General features: G+C 36.8%; 1 protein-coding gene across 1 annotated transcript in view; it reads left to right on the forward strand.

The window, feature by feature from the left end:
* Nucleotides 1–23339, forward strand: part of LOC142338465 (DDB1- and CUL4-associated factor 5-like) — a 51281-nt gene that overhangs the window by 27215 nt on the left and 727 nt on the right. Inside the window, exons 7-10 of the mRNA XM_075388233.1 lie at nt 6814–6917; nt 10383–10551; nt 13990–14145; nt 16028–16219. Of these exons, the coding sequence (XP_075244348.1) occupies nt 6814–6917; nt 10383–10551; nt 13990–14145; nt 16028–16219 (621 nt within the window). The remainder of the gene's footprint in view (nt 1–6813; nt 6918–10382; nt 10552–13989; nt 14146–16027; nt 16220–23339) is intronic.

The following is a 23339-nucleotide window of genomic DNA, read 5'->3' on the forward strand; positions in this document are numbered from 1 at the left end:
GGAACGATCAGTCACTGCACAAAAAATCAGAAGGTGAACTCGTTTAATTCATTAAAGATAGTGACAAGCGAGGTTTTGATGTACTGGTTCGAGTTACGCAGACGATTAAAGAATATGACGGTGAGTGATTGATCGAGTTTGCAAAAGGGCACAGTAGTGCTCTCATGTGCTACCAAACAAGAAAATTATTTTATTGTTGGAAGGCGGGGCATGTGATCTGAGGGCCTCTCCTAACTAAAGTTTCTATTTTTATTGAAAAATCAAATCCAGCTCTATTTTAAGCTCACATAGGTTGTAATACAAATACGTAGGTGTACATTGTATTGTTAGGCCAATTTTTCACAAATTCCAGATGTGGATTTGAAACCTTCCTTGGACATTCGACTTAGTTAAAAACAATTCATGTCTTCTATTTTGCATGAAAAAAGTGAAATTTTGTCTTTTTCAACCGATCAACGGTTGATGAGAATTGACATGCAAAATGCTAGGATCTTAAGAATCTCTCATTAAGTGGACGTTTAGCGGGTATGGAAGCAAAATTCTTGAGCAGGAAATTGTTACGATGTCTTGTAATGAAAATCATTCTTGAGCTGTAAGTTGTTTGTTACTGTGTTCTCTCTACTGTTTCAACCCCAAAACTTTTTAGTCTACCATTTCTTCACCACAGTGTTTTTGTTGAGAATTACACAGAGAAATTTGCCATGCTTGATAAAGTTGTAAATGTCAATGCTTAGCTCACTGATGGATGTTGACTTGTTCTTTGAGGGCTACTATTGGTTTCTGTTAAGTATTGGGTTCTACTGATACACCTCACCCACCATGCACACACATGCACACACACACAAGAGCAGTATGAATCCTATATTCTTCCCAAGAATTACATTTCCGGTACTTCGTAACAGGAAAATTTTTCAGACCTATAATTACCAAAATTCTCACTCGGAATCTGACTTTTAAACATTATTACTTCAATTCCTGGTTGAGCGCCTATTTTAAAATGCAGACATTTTTTTAGTAGTAGAAAGCTTGCATACCTCCGAAAAAGACGTAAGCTTATCTGTTCCGGTCTTTGAAGTTGCAATCTAGGGATCCTAAATCAGCAGAGTAGCAGTACTTAAATCAATTACACTGAAGCAGATTTTACATATTGGCTCAAAATGCACACCAAAAATTTGATATCTTTCTTCAGATCAATAGGGAACCAAGTGGTGAGATCAAAGCGATTTAACTTGTTAGCCAGCTGGAACTGAAAAAATCATCAAGATATGGAGTCCATTTCACTTCAACCGCGGTGAGCAACGATCAAATCGCTCGACTTTAATAGGTTAGGTTGTGTTTTATTCTGGTCTCCTACTTTAAAAGGCTGCTATAAAAATTTTCAATTTCTGATTGAGCAGATAATTATCTGCTATCAAAGTACCTGCCAGCTTTGAGCTGTATATCATATATGGCAGGTACTTTAAGATCATATATGGGAGTTTTGTATGCAATATTGAGCTTTTGTTTGGAGATTTCGACGTTTCAATAATTTTTTAGGTACACATAGTTGCATAAAAAACTTTATCGATTCTGCAGTTTTTGTTGTTTTTTATTTAATCATATTCAGTTTCTTCTGTTCATTTGGGTGTCCCGTGGGTGCAATGAATCAGCACGACGTGTTTCTTAAGTTATTTGAGAAGCGAAAGCAGTTTCGACAAAATCGAGCTGATGCAAATCTCATTTGGGACAAATTTCGTAGAGTATTTGCCAACTTTCAATCTGCAAAAGTGGCGATCTGCAGTAAAAGAAAACCTCAAAGAAGGCGATCTCATTTGGTTGATTGAAGATAGTGACAAACGAGGCTATTATAGACGGGGTCGAGTTGCGGAGACCTCCGAAGTGTCTGGTGTGGTTCGATCAGAGAAGTTGGAACGAACGATCGAGTTGACAAAGACCAGGAGTAAAGCTCTCACCTGTACTTTCAGGCGGGAAAGATGTTTTGGCATTTGAAAACGTAGCTGGTGATATGAAGGCAGGCCCGCTTAGCTAAAATTACCATTGTCATAAAACAAAAAATGCTGCTCTAACTTAAGTCGACATACGTCGTCATATGAATACGTTGGTGTACGTTGTATTTAAAAATAATTTGTTCCGTCAATTTTCAATTTTCTGGCGCTGATTTGAAATATTTATTGGTTATTCGACATGGTTAATAGCAATTCATGACGTCCATTTTGCATGGAAAAAGTGGCGTTTTTCTGTCGTCATCTTCAACCAATGAACGATTGAGAATTGACATGCAAAACGGAAAGATCAGTATATAAATAGAGCTCTAAATAAAAACTGCCAAAAAAACAGTCGACATTCGTTAAATTTACTTATTAATTGGACATAGAGTGCGAATGGAAGCACAGTTCTTGAGCAGTAAATTTATACTGTATTGTATTGAAACTTGTTCTGGAGCATCAAATTTACTGTTTCTATATCCTACTTTTACAATTTGCCTGAGCTGCTATTCAACGTTTGACAAACCAGCTTCGGGTATTTCGAATCTGGAGTGCAAAGAGCTTAACGGAACCTAAGTCTAAGTTTAAATATTTTTGCAAAACAAGTCTTAGACATATCTTTTTTCTTGGATTTGTTTCCATATCGGATCGAACCGATACACGTGGAGACCCATATTGTGTGATCTGTTGTAAACCTAGTCCAGTTTTATATTTAAAAAACTAAGAGTAGCGATCCGATATATTAAACGCGTGAGCTCTAAAATGGAACAACATTTTTGCATGTTTAAGGGGCCTCTCGAAGCGCATGTTTAAGATCCGCATTGAGCAGCACTGTTAAGTGAACATATCGAGAGAGGTCAATGACCTAAAAGGCTCAAAGTAGATGGATGAAAACCGAACCTGGGACAAAAGACTGTTAGTCAGGTGCAGTTACCAGGAGGCCAAGAGGGCCTAAAAGTATGCTCGCCAGGAGGGAATTTTTACTGTCCTGGGTACTACGTGATTTTTGTTTGCTCCCGAATTAAGTTTGAAGTTCTTATTATAAACGTGTGTTTTTCTGCAAAGTTTTAGCGGTACAGTTTTTGCGCTATTCTAGAACACACTTAGCTTTCAATTAAGTTTTTTACGCTTTACTTTTTGCTTTTCACGTGATCTCAAATGCTCTCAATCTGAAATATGTTTATTGATACGATAAAAGCGATTGTGAGAAACGTTGGTATGTAGTCGTTATAGCGCAGTTGGTAAGATTGAGGACTGCTGTTCTCAGGGTCGGGGTTCGAACCCGTGTCGGTTACCCTGCCTTTTGTTTACATGAAAATTTCTAAACAGCACCATGGTGCCTGTTTTTCGAGAGCACTTCTTGCAACGCTGATTCGTTTTATGTTGCTGTTTTTGGGGGATGAAAAATGCTAAGTAAGTCGCACTTGAGCGCAATGGTTAACAGCGTTTCTGTCTTCACGTGTTTTTAGAATCTTAAAACATGCAGCCTACACGACCATACTTAAGCTCCTGATCTGCACGTTTTTGTGCTCATTAAAATTGCAGCCTAGCAAAAACGAGCGAGGCAAAAAGCCAATGACCAGAAATTTGCTTATGTGACAGTTCAATAGACAAAAGCAACAGTCGTCGGTAGCACAAGGAGTTAGAGCTTTAACTGTGAAGCCACGGGCGCGGGTTCAAGCACGAGCAGGGGCTGAAAAGGATGTATAATGTACTGGGTAAAAAATTTGCGATTTGTTTGTCTTTTTCTTCCGTTCTTCATTTCTTTTCTTTTATTCGTTATCTTAATCTTTTCGTTTTTTTTTCACGCATTTTTTCTGCATTTCATTCTCTCCCTCTCAGATATCTATTATCTATTATATTAATTGTAAGTCGCACTTGAGCGCAATGGTTAACAGCGCTCCATTCTTACATGTTTTTACGATCCTTAAACATGCAGCCTACACCACCATGCCTAAGCTCCTGATCTGCCACATGTTTTGTTCATTAAGAATGCAGCTTAGCAAAAACAATTTAAAACAACTTAAAAATGTTATAATTTTGGTTGTCTTTTTCTTCCGTGCCTCATCTCTTCCTTTTATTCGTTCTTTTTTTTTCATTTAGTTTTTTCTCAATTCCCTCAATTTTTTCTGCATTTCATTCTCTCCCTCCTATCTATCTCTCTATTATTTTAAAGAAAAGTTGCACTCGAGCGGTATAATTAACAGCGCTCATATCTTCATGATTTGACGGTCTTCAAACAGCAGCCTACACCACCATGCTTAAGCTTTTGATCTGCACATTTTATGTGCTCATTAAAATTGCAGCCTAGCAAAAACAAGCAAAACAGAAAGCCAATGATCCAATATTTGCTTATGTAGTCAGTTCAATAGACAAAAGCAACAGAAAGTCTGCAGTCAAGGGAATAGACCTATGTCTGTGATGTGGGTGGCATGGGTATAGGAACCACAGTACACATGGCTTACCACAGTACACTATGCATCCGAATAGGAAAGGAAAAGGATGCATAGTGTACTGCGGTAAGCAAATTGGTATTTGGATGTCTTTTTTTCCGTTCTTCACTTCTTTCCTTTTATTCGTTATCTTCCTTTCGTTCTTTCTTGATTCCTTCATATTTTCTGCATTTGAAAAGTCAATAGGCGTAAGCAATCGGCATTTTTAGCGTAGAGGATAAGAGTCATGACTGTTCAGCGAGGGACAGGGGTTCAAGTCTATTTAAAGACTTAAGATTTCCTGGACCACAAGTTTGAGAAGTTGGTTTTCTTTTTCTTTAGATTTTTTCGTTCCTTTTATTTCGTGCCTTTTTCTTTGCTTTCCTATCTTTCTCTTTCTTCTCCTTCTTTCTTTGGCTCTTAATGTGCACACGTTGTGCGCTCATTAAGCTTGCCAAAGCAGGCGAGCCATTAAATTTGTTGACCAACTGTTTGCTGATTCAGAAATAGGAATAGACAGATGCAACACGCATCGGAAGCGTATACGTGGGGTGCGGGTTCGAGTTGGTGCAGAAAATGGCTTGTTTTTTGGCTCAAAAGTGGTGAATGTTGTTTTTCATCCACTATTGGGTTTCCCTCTTGCTCCCTTCTTTTTTTCATCTTTCTCTATTATATTTTCTCTTCTTTGTTTTTTGTTATAATTCAAATGCCATGTCACCATGTTTAAGTTCCTAATCGTCGCATGTTCTAAGGTTCTTTATTTATGCCTAACTTTGTGCAGGTGTTTTGAAACGCGCTATGCCACAATGTATAAGCTCGATATCTCCAAGTTTTAGCGCTCCTTAAACATGCAACTCAGCACAGCCGAAAATTTCGCTTATCAGAAAGTTTCAACTACATAGGGTAATAGGCGCAATGATACGCGTCGGTAGCGTAGGCGTTAAAACCTATACCTGGTAAAAGAGGGGCATATGGGTTCGAGCCGGAGTTGGCACGAAACAGAGATCCTTTCTTTTGAACCTTCTAATCCGTTAAAAGATTTTTCATGTGATGCGTTTGCGGGCCTGCTAGTTAGTCATAAACTGCACTGATAATGCAACGGTAATCTACAAAATTGTTCATAATTCAGTTCATAAAAGTAACTGCAAAAACATAATTTCCGGACAGATTTGAAACGGCTGAAATGAACTGGGCGGTATAAAGCTTTCCTGGTCATAAGTGGGAGAGCAGCTTAACAGTTAATTTTTGTAGCTCGTGTTTCAATCAATTGAGGAAATTCTCTGTCTTTGGGTAAACAGCTGGCACCAACAACAAATACCATCGGGTAATTCTTGGCACTACGTAACGTAATAAGTTTATCACAGGAGTTTGGCTGGAAACGCATACTTTTAAATAGTCGCTTTTAATCAAAAGTTTGTGCTTCTTTGTAATTTGTTTCCCGATTGTTTGATGAAGCTAAGAACTGAAATATACCGACGACCTTTCAGTTCTTGATTTTGTCCATAATCTGTAAGCCGCTATTTGAATTCGAATAAAAAACAATAATTGAAGACTAATTTTTAAGGTACAGATAAATCTGGGACTTTTTCGCCGCTTAATTATGCAACGATTTTTTGAAACATTTTTTATGAAACATGACTTCAGATGGGTTGGAAGTTTGATTTTTTTAATGTGCATCACCGATCTTCCATGTCTTTGGAAGTCCATGTTATTCATTGTATTTTGGTCGCTTAAGATGATTTCCATGTTAACAAAATTTTTTTGGTCTACAAAAAAATACTCGCCGGCTGATGGTGATAGCTCCTAATTTAGTTCCCAACTTTTTTGCCTACTGTTTCTCAATCACAGTGTTTTTATAATGAGAATTTAATAAATACCCGGAGAAATTTGCTATCTTTGATAAAGTTGTAAATGTCAATGCTTAGCTCACAGATGGATGTCAGCTATGTACTTCGAGGCCTACGCTTGGTTTCTGTTAGGTTTTGGATCCTACTTTCTTACCTCCCGCACCATGCCCACCCTCCCCACCATGCGCACACACATGCACACTCCCACAAGCGCACTAGGAATCCGGGTATTCTTTCCAAAAATTGCATATCCGATATTTCATGGCAGGAAAAATATTCAGACCTATAATTCCCAAAATTACCACTCGGAAACTTACTTTTAAATGTTTCTCTCTCAATTCTTTGTAGGAAACCTATTTTGAAAAAGCAGAGCATTCTTTTTTTCTAGTAAGAATCTTGCGTATCTCCGAAAAATAAGAAAAGTTATGTTTCCGTCTTTGAAGTTCGAATTTAAGGATCCCAAATCATCGATACCTAAAATCAATCACAAATAACCAGATTGTACAGGTGGGCTGAATTCGCACATCAACATTTGATGTCCTTGTTCAGGTCGATAGTTAACCAAGTGGTGGGATCAAAACGATACAACTTGTTAGCCAGCTCAGGAACCGAAAAGATCATCAAGATATGGAGTCCATTCCACATCAATCATGGTGAGCAACGATCAAATCGTTTGATTTTGAAATGTTCGATTATGTTTTATTCCAGTCTCCCGCTGCAAAAGGCTGTTTTGAAAAAGTTTAATGTAATTTTTTAGGTGAACAGATAATTATCTGCTATAAAAGTACCGGGATTCGGAGTTAGGATCTTTGATGTACACGGAATAAATCTTGGTTTTCAAAGTGATCATCCGAGGAAACCAAATTATTAATCAGAATTCTCATCGGTTTGTCCAAAGTTTATGATAATAACGATAATGCTAATTGTGGTGTCTGTGTAATCGCAGCGGAACAGCATTAGAACACAGCGGCCTGTTCGCAGCTGCCCTTTTTCTTTTTTATTCCCCACTTTTCGACTGTTCCTTTAATGATCATCTTTGCTCTTTTTCGATGACGATCTGTTAATTGTTAATAACCGCCCTTATCTTCTGAGCCGGCTATTATAGCGGCCCTAAGTTTGCTTTGCGACCAAGGGGAGTATTGGTGGATTATATTTTCATCTATAGTTTTTGGAGTATATTTAAGACATGATGTTAATCAATAACGCACGCGAAAACTGAGTGTTTAGGTCAAACGGCTGAACTAATTGAAGGGCAGAGAGATGAAAGTGTGAATTTCTGTTCATGCCGCAATGAGAGAGAAAAATAGGGTGGGGAAATTGCGAGCGAATTGTTTCGATCACGTGCGGCTTTTTCGAAGCAGTTTTTTAGTTTTTTACTATACTTTTTCGGATAAAGTGGTTTTTCTAAATCTTATTTACAAGCAAATGTACGTTTGGTAGCATTTTTTACCATCTCAATCATATATTATAGTTTTATATGCATTCTTGATCACATTTTGTGATTTCGCCGTTTTGGATACCTCTTTTAGTGGTTTTTGTACGAGTTTTCATGTTTTTAGTGTTTAGTGTAACTCTTTAAGTTGAAATTAGTTTTTATTATTAGCCGCAAAGCGATAACTGAGGCTATTATAGGCCTTCTCTTACTTTTTTAAATTTTATCGTCCAGATTTTTGTTACGGCCATATGACGTCACAATCTGCTTTTTGTTCGTTCGTGCATGAAATTTCAATTGAATTGCCTGTGTGACGTCATTTTTTCAATCTTAACGAAGCGACTTTTAGTCATTGATAAAGTTTTGGTCACACATGACTTTTCTCACTCTCAAAAATGACTTCCTCTCTCTGAAATTGACTTTTCTTTACTTTAATTCAAAGAGATAAGGTCAAAGGGGTGTGTGTCACTCCAATTGAAGGTTTTTTTGAAGACAGCTAATACAAGCAGCAATAAGTATTTCACAGTTTTTATTTAATTAAAACTATGTTAATTCACGAAATTAGAAAATCTTGGTTCATAAACGATCAACGATCATTGTTATCAGTTCAACCCATGCAATCAAAATAGTTTCTTTTTTGAAAAATTGTTTGAGGTAAAACTTCCTGTTCTGGACAATCACATTTCACCCGCCACTGAGGTACAACTAGTATGATAATTCATTAAATTTGGGCTATAAGTTAAGCAGATTCTTAATCAAAATATAACATCTTAGCATTTAATAAATAGATTGTTCTCTTTTGGTCTCTTTCTTTTATGTTTTTAGACTGCAGATTTACGAATCTATTGCGGTTATTATCGGGCAATCTTCCAGTTATGTTGTTTTTTATTGCTTTTTGATTTCGTTATATTGTTTTTTTGTCTTAGTTGTAGCAAATATGCTAAATATAAATATTGATTTGAAGAAAACATGCTAAATATAAACGGTTTCCGGTTTTTGAATTACTTATATAAAATAATATAATCAATCTTTAAGTTTATAATAGCCGCCGTCAGCCTCTCAACATCTGTTATTTAGGGGCTCTCCTTTTAAATTCGCTTTACCTTTTGGTCACGTTTTTCGTTTTACTTAAGTACCAATTTTGAGGCTTGACTTCTGACTTACCTCGCTCATTGTATCAACTGAATGGATTTTAAATGTTTTGAATTACGCAATGTAGTGAATACGGTCAAAGGCAAAAGTGCAAAATCAAAAGAAACCGGATAAAGCGATAAAGCCCTGTTATTAAGTCTTAGTGCATTTGTAGCAAATTTTATCAAAGCTCATCTTTAGATGAGCTTTGATAAGATTTTCTTTGATAAGTAGTGAATCTTATCAAAGCTCATCATTAGAGCGCTTGCTCGTTGATATGATTATTAAGGTGACTAGCTTTAGTTTGGAAGCTGAATTAAGTAGTTTTAGAATCTTACTGAAACAGCACACCAAACACTCTTTTTGAAAATTGAAACTGAAAAATTCCTGTCAGTTTTTATCTCTTCTTTACGTTTTATGATTCAACCCCGATGTGCGTCAACGGCGGCTTTTTCCGTCAGTTTGCCGGCTATGTTTGTAGTTATTTACCTCTGGCTGATGTTTTAAGTGTTTTTAAGTGCGGTGGGGTGTAGTGTGGGTGACAAATGATTAAACGGTGTTTCTTATAGTGTCTTAACTACAGTTTTTGAGACTTTTTTAAGATAATATTGTTAAAATATTTAACAGGTTTCATAGATTTGTCTTCTATTTCTTTCTTTTTACACGGTTATTCTCCTTTTTGAAATGATGTATAGTTGTTTATGTTTGATATTTTTCGTTGAACACAATTGAATGTCACCACACAATCTTTTTATAAAAGTACATGTGGAGTTGCAACTCATGACATTCTTCTAAGAAATTTGATTCATAATATGCTTTTTCCATGATAGTTTGTTTCTTCAGTTTGATGTTTAAAGTTGAATGGTATAATGAATTTAATAGTTTCATCAGTTTGTGTTTCGCGTTACATTAGGTCACAGCTTGTTTGGGTGAATTTTTTTTACTTCTCTAAGCTAGTTTTCTCTGCTTATTCTGCTCAAAGCACTCTCAAACAGCAGTTGCTCAGCAAAACAATCTAAAGTGAACGACTCGTCAAAACGAAATCTATACTAGAAACGGGGTAAACCTATATATAAAGTCCAGTTTTAGATGCCCGCTAGTTGAACTGCGTTCTTATATGTCTTAGTTACCATTTCTAATGCTTATTTCTATTGGTACTACTAGCCCCTGTATCCCCTCATTAAGAAACAGGAGTATGTCTAACTTCGGAATGACATCAAAATAGTTCGGACTTTGAACGTTTTTGTACGAAATTCAATTTTTCTGTTTTAATCCCAATCGGGGTTAAGGGAATCAATGGAGGCTATTTTCTGGCAATCTGCTTGGTATGTTTACCGTTTAACTTAAACTATATCTTCCTTTTGCCTTACAAGTGATAGAAGGCATAAAAATATCAGTAATTTGTAGCATTCGTAACCTTTTTGCCACTGATTGAGCAAAACTGCCTGATCTGATAGAAAAAGTTGGTAAAAATGTGACCAGATGGCGTTAGTATCAAAATATAAAAAAAAAACAATTAGATTACAAACGTTGCATACAGTTACATGCTCTTCAGGAATGGGCAGCATAGACAAGGAAGTTGGAGTGACAAGAGAGCATCGGTATTCGTACGATGACTACCTCAACTTCATTCTCACTGAAGGACCAATAGACCATGACTACGAGTTTGGAACTACAGAGGAGGATCCCAGAGTACTCGCTCTCTTCGATCTCGACCATCTTAGGTATTAAAACGCTCTTGGAGTTACTATCGTTTTTCCACATTTTGTAACCTGCTGCAACAACTATACAATGCTCGCTTTTCGGCAATTTTTGCTTGATCGGTTTTTCATCTGACCATTTGGCTTTTCGAGTGACTTTTGGTATCTTTTGAGTGTCAATAACAGGTTGTCCATGTCAAAGAAGATTAATTGTCAAATTTTGGACTTTTGATTTCCGACTTTTTTGTCTGTGATTATCCATTTATGGATAATGTCCCCTTTTCAATGTTTTATTTTGAAGTGTTTTGTGGGCATAGTTACTATGCGGAAACAGTCAAATGATTATTGGGCCTGTCTATGCAGAAATAAATAAATAATTTATTGTTTTTTAAACGGCTTTCATTAGGTCTTTTTTTCTTGTTTAGTGTGCTGCATGTCGTGTGGTTCATCACTGAATAATCAGCGAGGTATCTAAAAAATTTGGAGAACAATTGTGGGAATACGCTCAAATTGTAGAGAAATTTCTCATAAATTTATTAACAGATCTTTGTTGACAATTTTCTTCGTTTCTTTTACCGTTTTTCCTAAAATGATTTTTTTTGTTTTTGCAATAATATCTGTCCTTTGGAAGTTTTTTATGCAATTTTTTCTCTGACGCTTTTGGTCCAGAAATTTTGGACGAGGAGGTAAAGCCTGGAGGGAATTTGAGCAGATTTCTCAGAGCCTTTGGCCTTACTAGCCTCTGAGTATGCGATTCACGGAAACTGTTGAGGAGACAAAATCAGTTTATGAAGATTATTCTTAGACGTTTGACCCCCTCTCCCCCCCCACTCCTCAGTCACCATCCCCTCCGTCTCATTACATCCCTAACCCCGATTGCCGGACACCCCTGACCCAGCTGGCTATTACTGAAGGCAATGGGTCATTTGAGAACAATTCGCCCTCAAATTGCTTTGAGGGCGGTTCTTATCCAACCCAATGCCCAATCCCCTGCCCCCCCCCCTCATCGCTTGTCCCCGCCCTCTGCAGCCAGCCGATCGTTTGAAAGCGATTCTCCCGACGGTATTACGTTATGTTTATTATATTGTTAGTCACTGATTTAAGATGATTAGTATTAGATAATTAGTAAGTTAAGAAGCACAATGACTTCAAATTTTCAATTTTTAGAGAAAATTTACATATTTTTCAATATTATGTCAACTTTTTTTCAATTCGCATTATTTAATGAAGTAAAAAGTTGATATAAGCAGGTATTTGCAGTCATCTTTTTTTTACTCAAGTTTCACTTCGAATTGATTCCGGGATATTTCGGCTAATGTTTTTTTTAATAACCGCCGTCAGCCTCTCAACGGCTATTATTTAGGCGATCTCCTTTTTTTTAATTCGCTTACTTTTTGATCACGTTTTTGGTCTTACATAAGTCACGATTTTCACGCTTGACTTCTGACTTACTTCACTCACTGTTTCAACTGAATGATTTTAAATTCTTTCACGCATTCAATTACACAATGTGGTGAATACTGTCAAAGTCAAAAGATCAAAGTCAAAAGGATGAACCGATAAAACGGTTAAACCGATAAAGCCAGGTCATTGAGAGTTAGGTTAAAAGTTCATTAGAGTTTTTGCTAGCTGACATTGGTATTAAGTTTATTAGCTATCAGTTTAGAAGCTGAATTAAATATAGTTTTAGAAGCCAACTGAAATTGCAAGCCAAATTAAAACACCTTTTGACACTGAAAAAAAACAGATAATTTGTACATTTTATCTCTTCTTTTTAATAGCCGCCTCAGCTTTTCAGCCGGCTATTATAGCGCTTCTATTGTTTTTACTTCGTCGAATAAAAATTCTTCACTTGACCTTAGTTCACAGCTTGTTCAACATTTTTCGTGAAATCTTTTTAGCTTCTCTAGGCTAGTTTTATTCTTCTCTCATTCTGCTAAAAGTGCGTTTAGACAGCAGTTGCTCAGCAAAGCAATTCAAAATGAACAGAGTCAGTGCCAAAAAGCGAAATCGGAAATATAAACGGGATAAACCCAGAAATCCCAATTTTAGATGCCCGTTACTCGAACTTTGTTCTTAGTTACCATCTCTAATGTTTATTAATAGCCGCCCTCATCTTCTCAGCCGGCTATTATGGCGCTCCTATTTTTTTTTACTTCGTCGAACTTTTTTTTGCTTTACCCATTTTGCCGCTTTTTCGACATTTTGCGTGAAATCTTTTTGACTTCTCTAGGCTAGTTTCACTCTTCTGTCTTTCTGCTCAAAGTCCTTTTAAACAGCAGCTGCTCAGCAAAGCAATTAAAAATAAAGAGAGGCAGTATAAAAAAATCAAAGTCAGAAATGGAAACGGGATAGACCCATAAAGCCCATTTTTAGATGCCCGGTGCTTGAACTTTGTTCTCATAAGTTTTAGTTACTATCTATAATGCTTATTGGTATTGATACTAGACCCTGTAGCCTCTCACTGAGAGACAGGAGTATGTTCAATTACGAAATGACATCAAAATAAATCGCACTTAAAAATGTTTTTTTTATACAAAAAGCAATTTTTGTTGATATTTTCTTTTCTTTCAATCCCAATAGAGTTATGGGAATCAACGACGGCTATTTTCCGGCAATCTGCCGGGTATGTTTGACATTGATACTAGCCCCTGTGTGGTCTCACTAAGAAACAGGAGTGCTTTCAACTCCAAAAATGACATCAAAATAGTTCGCACTTTAAAATTGTTTGTACAAAAATCATTTTTCACTATTTTTTTCTCTTCTTTAAATCCCAATTTTGGTTATGGGAATCAACGGCGGCTATTTTATGGCAATATACCGGCTATGTTTAAATTTGCCATTTTCCTCGTTTTTTTGCTACGACCATTTGATCACGTCCCAAGAAGTCAGCGACGTTTTTCGGTGATGTCTACAACTCTGCAACTAAATTTGTATGCGTGGCATCATTTATCACGGCGTTCTCTATGGGACCTTAGGTTAGTTGCGTAATACGTTTTGGCCTACCTCACTCAATAAAATGACTGCTCTCATTTTTTAAATCTGAATTGATTATTTAATTTTAAAGGAAATTAAATAGAGGTCTTTTCGAGTATTATAATTATGAGGCTGTGTTACCCGAAAGACATTAGTGTTTGTAATGTTTGAAATTTGATTTGAAAATAAAGGTGTTTTGAAATCAGTGTCTCCTATTCTGCAGCGCAGTTTTGTCCTTGATCTTCGTTAATTAGGGGGTCTTAACAGTCTGTTTCGTTGCTATTCTCCAGCAATCTGCCGGCTATGTTATTTTTTCATTTTATATCTTAGTAGTAGTCCATAAAATTCTATGATTCCATTTCAAGGCCCTTGATGACATGTGAAGGCCCGTGTGAAGTTCGGAAGTTCGGTCGTTTGAAAGCAATCGCCCGAGGGTAGTTGTTTGATTTATACAATTTTTTATATTCATTTGTTTTTTTTTTTCAGGGTAGGAGAACGTGATGGCGATTTGAGCAGTGGCAGCGAAGATGCAGATTCCAATTTAGTTGAGCCTAGCGATGGATTCAGGAGGTTTTCTAGATACTCTTATGATGACGGTGAACAGGTCCTCCCGAATCAGGAATCTACCAATTTTTCTGAAGGGTTAGGGCCTTTATCAGTATCAGATCGCTTCGCGTCTCAAGGGATCTTCACATTATTAATTGCCCTCAGACGAAGTTCGTAGCAATTATATTAGTCTTGCTGTACAGTGGCGTAGTTTTTATTATATAGTAAACAGGAACTGCTGGTAATTTTTAAGGTCAAAGATCATTTCGAGAAGTTTTCTTCACATAACAGTCGCTCACCCCTATTCAAACTACAGACATGCCACCACACTTACATAGGTAACCCCATCATCATCCCCCCTCGCCAAGCCAACCTAACCTAATCACCTCTCCCCCTGCGGCCTACCCCAGCCCCCCACGCCAAGAGGTCCCTCTCCCTACTCATACACCTAAAAACTAAAAGTTTTTCAAACGCTTTCTGTCGTTTTAGTGAGATATTTGTTAGTTTTTTCTCTTTTTTTATTTTTGATATAGAAACGTTTAGTTTAGAGTTGTTTCGGAGTCGCTTCCTATATTCTAACATCTTTGTTTTTTTTTAGCTGAAGCAATTTTGTCCTTGACTTGAAATTTGCCTCCTTGTTTTGGAACATTGGCTTCAATTATAGAACGCGGACTTCTGTTATTGAATATTGGACTTTAACAATAAGCTTAGTTTCGTATAAGTAATAATTAGCAACTGCTAATAATGTTTAATGCGAAAAGGTCATTATGAGAATTTTTGCTCCCATAGATGTCACGCCTCCCGGTTGAAACCACAGACTCCCACACTTACCTGCCTCTCAGTCATGTCATTTATCTACCTACCCCGCACTAATCTACTTGCCCCCTCCAACTACCTATACCCTAACTGCCTACCCTCAACTTCCCTCAAATCTACCCCCCTCAAAAAAACCTACATATTCTCCGAACCTATCTACCTACTGCCTCCGAAACCTACATCTATTCCAACTTCAGGCCGCACCTACACGCTGTCCTAACTAAAAATTGTCTGCATTTTGAAACACTTTCTATAGTTTTTATTAGGTAATTGAATTTTGTTATTTCTTTTTCTTTGATGTTTCTTACCTTAAGTAAGGTTAGTTAAGATTTTAAATTGCTCTTGAACGAAGTTCATAGCAATTATTGTAAACGTGTTGGTCTTTTTAATGGAAATTTTTCGCTTGACCGTAGGGACGGATAGTCGAGTGGGCAGTGCTTCTGGTTAGGGAGCGGGAGGGCCATGGTTCGAAGACCGGGGTGGTTGGTCAACTGTTTTTGCACCCATAAAGTAAAATTGATCTAGTCTACAGCCCCTGAATTAAATGGCATCGTCTGTCGTTCGAGAGCAATTCTTCCGACATTAGTCAGTTTATGTTTTATTGTGCGACTCTTCTAATTGGTTCCGGTATTCTACCGACTGTTTTTTATTGCGATTTTTGGCTTGACCAATTTTTCGTCCTGAAAAACGGTATGAACAATTAAATTGCAGAGGGTATTAAGTCACTGAGTTGCACTCTTAGAGCTCTACTAGCCTTTATTTGTATAATTCACCGAAGCTACTGAGAAGAGATAAAGTCATGGTGCAAAGGCAGTTTTTGGACAGTTTGGACCCCTCTTACCAAACCACTTACGCGCACTAGTGCTATCTTTCCTAAGCCCTAAATGGCTAATGCCGAAGCTAACTACTCGCCGGTTATTTGAGAGCAATTCGCTGGTTCTATTAGTTGGATATATTTGACACAACCTTCATCCCCGGTCTGAAGAATAAGATTGTGTTTGTTGTTTATTGGGAACATTCGTTTGAAAACTTCTAGATTTGGACCATTTCTTCAGCTGGTTCTTTTTTGCCAATCTCGATGGCTTAAGTAAAAATCCACGCTTTTTGAATAAGGAGTTGATGTTGCTTTGAATAAACACATGGCTGAAAATTTGCATTGCAGTTACCTGGATGCTCTGGAGAGATCGAGCCAGGAATCAGGTGAGGGAACTCCTTCGAGAAAGACACGGAGAGGTGGACGCTCTCGGGATAATTCAGCTAAAGATTCTCGAGATGATGATAGCGAGTCTTCGGAGGATCTGTACACTTTTGATTGGCCAGAGGACAGTAACAGCAGTACCAATGAGTCCAAAAGGTTGGTGTCAACAAAAAAAATGTTTTTTTTTTGTTTTGCTCAACTGCTATTTGTTTTTTGAAAGCAGCAGTGGACACTCAAATTGAATGAACAGTATGTTATAGCCTTTTCTTGCAAACATAAATACCACAGTTCCATTACAAGTTTAAGTACGTGAATTACTTGCGAATTGCGTCATTTTATCGAATTGCCGTATCTTATTCTTGGTCAGATGTAGGAATTAACAAATGAGTTCGCTCTCCCATGATTTTCAAGATAATGTTAAAAGATTTGACTGCGCTTTTTTCAAAACGGTATCTACAGTATTTTGTTTCAAATTGAATAGTGTAAGACGGTTCATTCAATTTAGTACGTTTTTTAGATTCCGAGTGAAGTTTTACCTCAAGTTGATTCAGTAGTCACCCTACTATGTTTTCAAGATCGGATTGGGTGTGAATTTTAATCACTTTGAAGCAGTAAATTTTGAAAAAAAAATAATTTTTTAACTGTAGTGAGAAAACAGCGTTTGATCAAAAGTTCGCTTTATCGATACTGGTTTTTGACGCGCCGCAGGTTGTTTTCTGTTATCACGTTTTGTTCTCGAACTTAAATAAAATGTGATACATGTGTTACAATGGTGCATAGTTACAATTGCCTCAACAACACAATCAGCCGCTAGTAAGTTTTATTTATGATTTTGACATCTGCTAAAAATTTTCTGTTGATAGCTAATAGTTTCTACTTAGTTTGACTAAGTTTGACTTATTTTGACCTTATTTTTAATTGCTCTCAAGTGAAGTTTGTAGCAATTATATTACTCCTGTGGTCATTTTATGCAATTTTTCGCTTGACCGATTTTTCGTCTGACCCACTTGACTTTTCGTCCTCAAAAACGGGATAAACAGGTAGTGCTCGGCGGGTAGTGCTCGGAACATTAAGTTCTCTTTGAGCCCTAAGCTTTACTATACTCTAAGAATGCAATTCACCCAAAATTTTTGAGGAGACAAATTCAATTTTTGAAGGGCAGTTCTTAATCTTAAAAGATTTAAAAGAATCTTTCACCGCCATCAGCCATACCACCATTAAAACTCCCATTGTGCACACTCCTCCACCTGCCGATTTGAACCCCCCTCTAATCTAGCCTTCGCAACCCTACTCCCATCACTTAACCCCCCCCCCCCCGCTTGGCCCCTCACACGCACACACCTGTCAACCCCCCCAATGCTAGCATCCCTAAGCCCCAGCTGGCTACTACTGAAGCCAACCACTCGCCGGTTGTTTGAGAGCAATTCGACAGACGTTAGTGGGTTATGTTTGCTCTTTTTGTCGATTTTTCCCTTATGTTCAATAATGGTTGCTTACATTGCCCTTCTAATGGTAAAAGCGTTATACCATTTTTCAACTTTTATTATTAGCTAATTTTTTTAAATGGGTTTGACTCTATTTTATTGAAAGATTGTAATTTTTTTAGTTTGGCTTGCTCCTGTTTTGTTATCTTTTTCTTAGCATTTAAAGTAACAGGATTCAGTGGTATTCTAGTATCAGGCACCATTTTTTTCGAACACCGATATTGTATCTTTGATGTTGCCTTCACTTCTTTCTTGTTATTAATAGCCGCGTCCTCAATTCCAGACGGCTATTATTGCGCTCCTAATTTTTTTAACTTCGTCTAACAGATTTTTGTTTCGTCTTACCCTGACTTCTCGGAATTGACTTTTTCCAATGACTTACCTCACTCAAAAAAATGACTTCTGAACTCACTTATAGAACTTTAAATTTTATGAACATTTACTTGTTAAAGGTCAATAATGTGCATCTAAGTAGTGCGAAACATATATGCCGTAATTCTTGATTATTAGAGTCCTGAGTTTTTGATTTCGAATATTAATTTTGGGATCTTCGTTTGTGCCTCCAGTACGTTATGCACCCCCCAGTTACAGAGCACGTGCCATTACATAGTAAGTCATTATGTAAAAAATATTGCACGTGCATCTGTGGGGTGCAAATAATATCCGCCCGTTAAGCTGAGGGGGCACAAACGGAAAAGATCTAATTTTAAACGCCCTATTAGGGCTTTCTCCTTATAGAGCTTATGTGTCTCATAAAAATGACAGTCCAAAGCTAACCCAAAAAGTCTAGTGGTCTATTAAAGGACTGGTGATCGATCTGTCTATCTAATCTCTTTAGTTGTTTCAATTCATGGAAGGCCTCAAGCGTCTATCGCGGCTATTTTCCGGCAATCTGCCGGCTATGTTTTTTAAATTGCCGACATCTGCCTCTTAATGGCGGTTATTAAAGCGCTCTCTCTCTCTCTCCCCTTTTAAATTCGTTTTTTCTTTCGATCACTTTATTGTTTTCAGTTTTTCTTTTTTTTCTAACTGTTTCAATCCGAACGGCGGTTAGTGGGATTACTTTGGCGTGTTTTAATATCTTTGACTCCTAATTTTGAAAACATTTAAATTTTCACAAACTTAATTTTGGTTATTTTGTTAGTTTTTAAAACGCTCTCGAATGATAATCAGTTATTGTAAACGTGGGTGTCTTTTTATGCAGATTTTTCGCGGGACCGTTTTTGTACTTTTATTCTAGAATAATCTTCGACTTCTCAGGTAACTTTTTCTCCCAATTTTTCTTGATTATTGAGTATTTTTAATTGCTCTCACTCCTGAAATAAAGTTTATTTATCAAACAAAACCCCGATTGTTAGAGAAGATGAAAAGGCCGGGATAGCCGAGGGGTTAATGTAACCGTCGAGGTGAATCGGAATCAGGAGGTCGGGGTTCGAACCCTACCCTCATCTGATGGAACCCTCATCTGATCGAACCCTCATCTGATCGAACCCACCCATAAAGAAATATTTATCTAGCTACAGCCCCTGAATTAAATTGCCCCGCCTGTCATTCGAGAGCAATTTTTCCGCCGTTAGTGGGTTTATGTTTCCCTAATTGTTTTTCCACATTGTTGGTGTAATTTTGCATGGACTCCGTTTGAACAGTTTTTGATTTGCTGTTGTTAATTGCTCTTGAACGAAGTTCATAGCATTTATTGTAAACGTGTGTGTCTTTTTTTGTGCAAAATTTTTGCTTGACAATTTTTACTTTTCGAGTGACTTTTACGCCCTTGACTTTTTGCGTTTCGCGTGATCTAAAATCCTCTCTCGATCACAATTGCAAGCAGCTAAATTCAATTGGCGGAAATCTAATACTAAAAGTCAAATGAAAAGTGCGCCGAAACTGGTGTCATTTTTCACTTTAATTCTTAATAGTGGTATATGTTAACCTCTAATGTGGTTATTTGAAGACCTTTATTGAATTTCTGAGTCCCATTTAGGCTCCCCTCCCTCCCTCCCCCCCGACTGAAGCAGGCTGCAATTGATTAGAGCTCCCACTAGTTGTTGGAGAGCAATTCTTCCGACGTTTAGTCGGTTATGTTTAGTTTTGGTGATCTTGAAACCACTAATATCTTCAGATTTTCTTCTAATTTTTTCTGCTCGTTTTTTTGTACAATGAGCCATATGCTCCTTCACTATCAATCGCTATTTCTGTAAGAATGCTGATAGCCAGGTTTATACAAGAGAATTTTTATTTTATTGGGGAAGATCAACTTGAAGTGAAGTATTGGTGGAGGGCGCTTTTTTTCTCGCTAATATATTGGATTGTATTCAAAACAGGATGTAAAAGTCAGTGACGCACGTGAAAACGAAGTTTTTAGGTCAAATGGCTTCCCGAATTGAAGAGCAGAGAGAATAGAGTAATTTTCATATCCGACCGCATTTTTACGAGAGAGCAGGAAGAGTGGGTTTGAATAAATTTTCGTTACGCGAACAAAAATTTTTGATTAATAGTGGCTTTTTGGAAGTTGTTTTTTGAGTTAACTTAACGCGAAAAGTTGATTTTCTAAGCCCTAATAATATGTAACTGTACCTTTGGGATTTTTGATCAGCTCAATCATATTAAAGACTTGTTTATATAGAGTTTTTACGTGTACTGCTAAGTTGAAAAAATCGAAGGTTTGATAATACAGATTTTAATAAAATACACGAACCTTTTGTGCTAGTTTTTTTGTTTATATTTTTGTTTTTCTATAGTGAATTCCATTGCCTTTGATTTGCTCTCAAATAAAGTTCTGTTGTCTTTTTTGCAATTTTTCGCTTCACCAATTTTTTGTTCGACCCTTTTGAATTTTCGTCCTCAAAAAGGGGACAAACACGTGGTGCTGGGAGGGCATTAAGTTCATTTAGAGCTAACTAGACGCTAAGTATACAATTCATCGAACCTCTTTAGGAGACATAAATTAATGATGTGAAAGGTAGTTCTTAAGAGTTCAACCCTCACTTCACCCCCCCCCCCCCCCACACACACACACACACCTCTACTTCTCCCCCCCACCTTCACCCACACTCCCACTTCAATCCCCCACATCAGCCCTTCTCGCCTCACTCGCCACTCCTCATCCCCTCCACTTCATTCCACCCGTAATAAAACACGCTCGAACGACCCCACCCCCCCCCCCCCCCCCTCCGCAAGGCTCACCACGCGCCGTCTTCAGTGAAGCTAAGGCTAGCCTCCCTAAACTACAATTCGTCCGACGATAGTCGGTTATGTTTTGCTCTTCTATTTTTTCCATTTTGCTCGGTTTTTCGATGTATCTTTTGTTTTAAGTAGCAAGTTGTCAGTAGTATTCAAAAATATTTTATCACAGTTTGTGTTTTACTTCAGATTGTTTCTTCCGTTCGTTGTTTCAAATTGAATGGTATTATGTAAATAGATTTAGTTTGGTTGTTTTTCGCTAGGTCATAAGTCAATTGTCACTTTGAGTCGATTCCGGGGTCTTCCGGCTTCAGTTTAACATCTGTTCACAGATTTTTGTGATTTATGAAGTCAAATTGCAGTAGTTATTTTGGTTAAGCCAAAATTGGAGTTTAGATTTCATTCAACAAATTTATGAAATATAATGAAAACCATTAACGTCAACAGAGTGAAATCAAAAGAAGAAATTAAATATATCGATGAAATCCAGTCATTCAGTCAAAGTGCAATAATTTATCACAGTTCATTAGAGCAAATGCTAATCTGCATCAGTGCAGTAGCCTTAAATTTAGAAATTGTATTCAGCGTAATTATCTAATTAATCGATACTGCACGTGAATTAATTAGAGGGCGTTTAAATATTTTAAGGACAATGGACTCTAAATATCTTTTTTATTTCCATGTTCAAATCCCATTTCATATCAAAGGGGTTGTTCAATCGCGGAGAAGCCGGAGGACTATTTTTCTTTTCTGAAATATTTTGTCTAGGGCAAGGAGACAAAATGGTAGAAAGGGTATTTAGATATGTTGCATATCTGTGTGCCGGTCTCTGAAGTGCGTAATGCTCGTAAACAGCCGAGAAGGCTTGAACCACAAGAGACGCTTAAATGAACCCTTTTGTGCAATTATTGCTGCAATTTTTTTTCTTAGAGTTTTTGCTCGAGTCTGCTTTATTCTGAACAATGATAGTTGATAATCGTTGAGTTAAATGATTTTATGCAAGATCGATTGAAAAGAATTTGAAGCTTTTGTGGTTTTATGGTCTTTCTGGTTCTTTATGCTCTATTGAATGATCAATTATTTGTTAGTGTTTTCTAGAGCAGCTATGTTAATCGGTTGTCTGATTGTCATATTGTGCTGTCGTTTCGTGGTTTTGAAAATTTCTTTGTTTTGTCAACATTTTTGAAAATCTACTTTTAGAGGCTTTTTGCATCAGATTTACGTATAGCAGTATTTTTTTATTTAAAAAGCGGTTGTTCGTTTTAGGTCCTTTTTCTCTTTTTTTGGTTTTTGTTGCTCGTTCCTTCGAGGATTACTTTAAGAGAACAGTCGTCATTACTAGTGCTGACCGTTTGCGAACTGTATTTAGTTGCTTCAATTTTCAGTATCAATGGAAGGAACCACTTCAATTTTGTATTCAATTTTATCTATGATTGGAAGGAACCAGTATCAATGTAAGGAAGCACTTCAATTTTGTATTCAATTTTAGCTATGATTTTTTTTATGTTTATTTCATTTCTATGAAATAGATAGAATTTTCTGTTTGGTTCTGTCTTTTCATTTTATTATAACTGCAAGCTGAGCGGAGCTATATTGTGGTGCTCTTGGTTTTTACAATTCAAAGAATATGAATTGTATTGGGGCGCTGTCTTTTTTTATGATCTGTTCACACATTTTCATTATTTTTGAAGTCAAATTAGAGCAGTGATTTTGGTCACGCCAAAACAGGAAGTAGAGTGAATTTTTTGTTTTTTTTTTCACATGCGGCAATTTCACTTTATTTTCTACTGTTTTTTTTTTCATATTTATGGATCGGATTTTTTTCTTAATGGTTTTCCCAATCGATGCAAAGTTCATTTTAGGCCTAGTTTTTTTGTTTGAACCAAATTTCCCTTTATCGCTGGTGCATTTTTGCTCACATGCGGCATTTTAACTTTGATTTTCTGTTGTTTTTCTGATTTTTTTAGGAAATGGTTTTCGCATTTAACTCATAGTCTGTTCTAGGTTCAGTTTTTTGTTTAGTGAATGAAAATTCTTTGTATTGTACATCAGGACGTTGTTTTTTGTTGACGCTCTTTTTCGTTTTACATTTGACGCTCTTTTTCGTTTTACATTTGATCACACAGCAAAGCTGAAAAAAACTGTCGCTGAAAAAAAAAAGCGGTTAGTTCAATAATCCAGAAGTTTGTTGCTGGTATCAAGTAGTTTTATTATTCGGCTTCGAAGTTAAGTCGATTGTATATTGTTTTGCAAAAACACTATCTGTTATGCTATTGTGATCTAATGCTTTAATGCTTATCCACTAAAGCAATTTCACTACTGTTCTTACGCTAGTAAGTTGATACAATTATTAGATTTCCATTGTAGACTAATGAAAATAACAACCCGTTTTTTAGCACCATCGAGGGTTTAGAAAAACCAGAGGCGAAGCAATATTGTTGATTAACTTGAAAGGTTGACATTGCTGTATCGAGATTGGAAAAGGGAAATTGATCTGTTTTTCTGCATTCATTTACAATTCGTTTTGTTTTATATAACGCTCGGTTTTTCTCTAAGACCTCTTTTGCTGATTTTTGCAACTCTTCTGCTTTTCATTTGTACATATATCATTT

This window comes from Convolutriloba macropyga, chromosome 4 (assembly GCF_964194025.1).
Source record: "Convolutriloba macropyga chromosome 4, txConMacr16.3, whole genome shotgun sequence".
In the NCBI taxonomy this organism is placed as follows: domain Eukaryota; kingdom Metazoa; phylum Xenacoelomorpha; order Acoela; family Convolutidae; genus Convolutriloba; species Convolutriloba macropyga.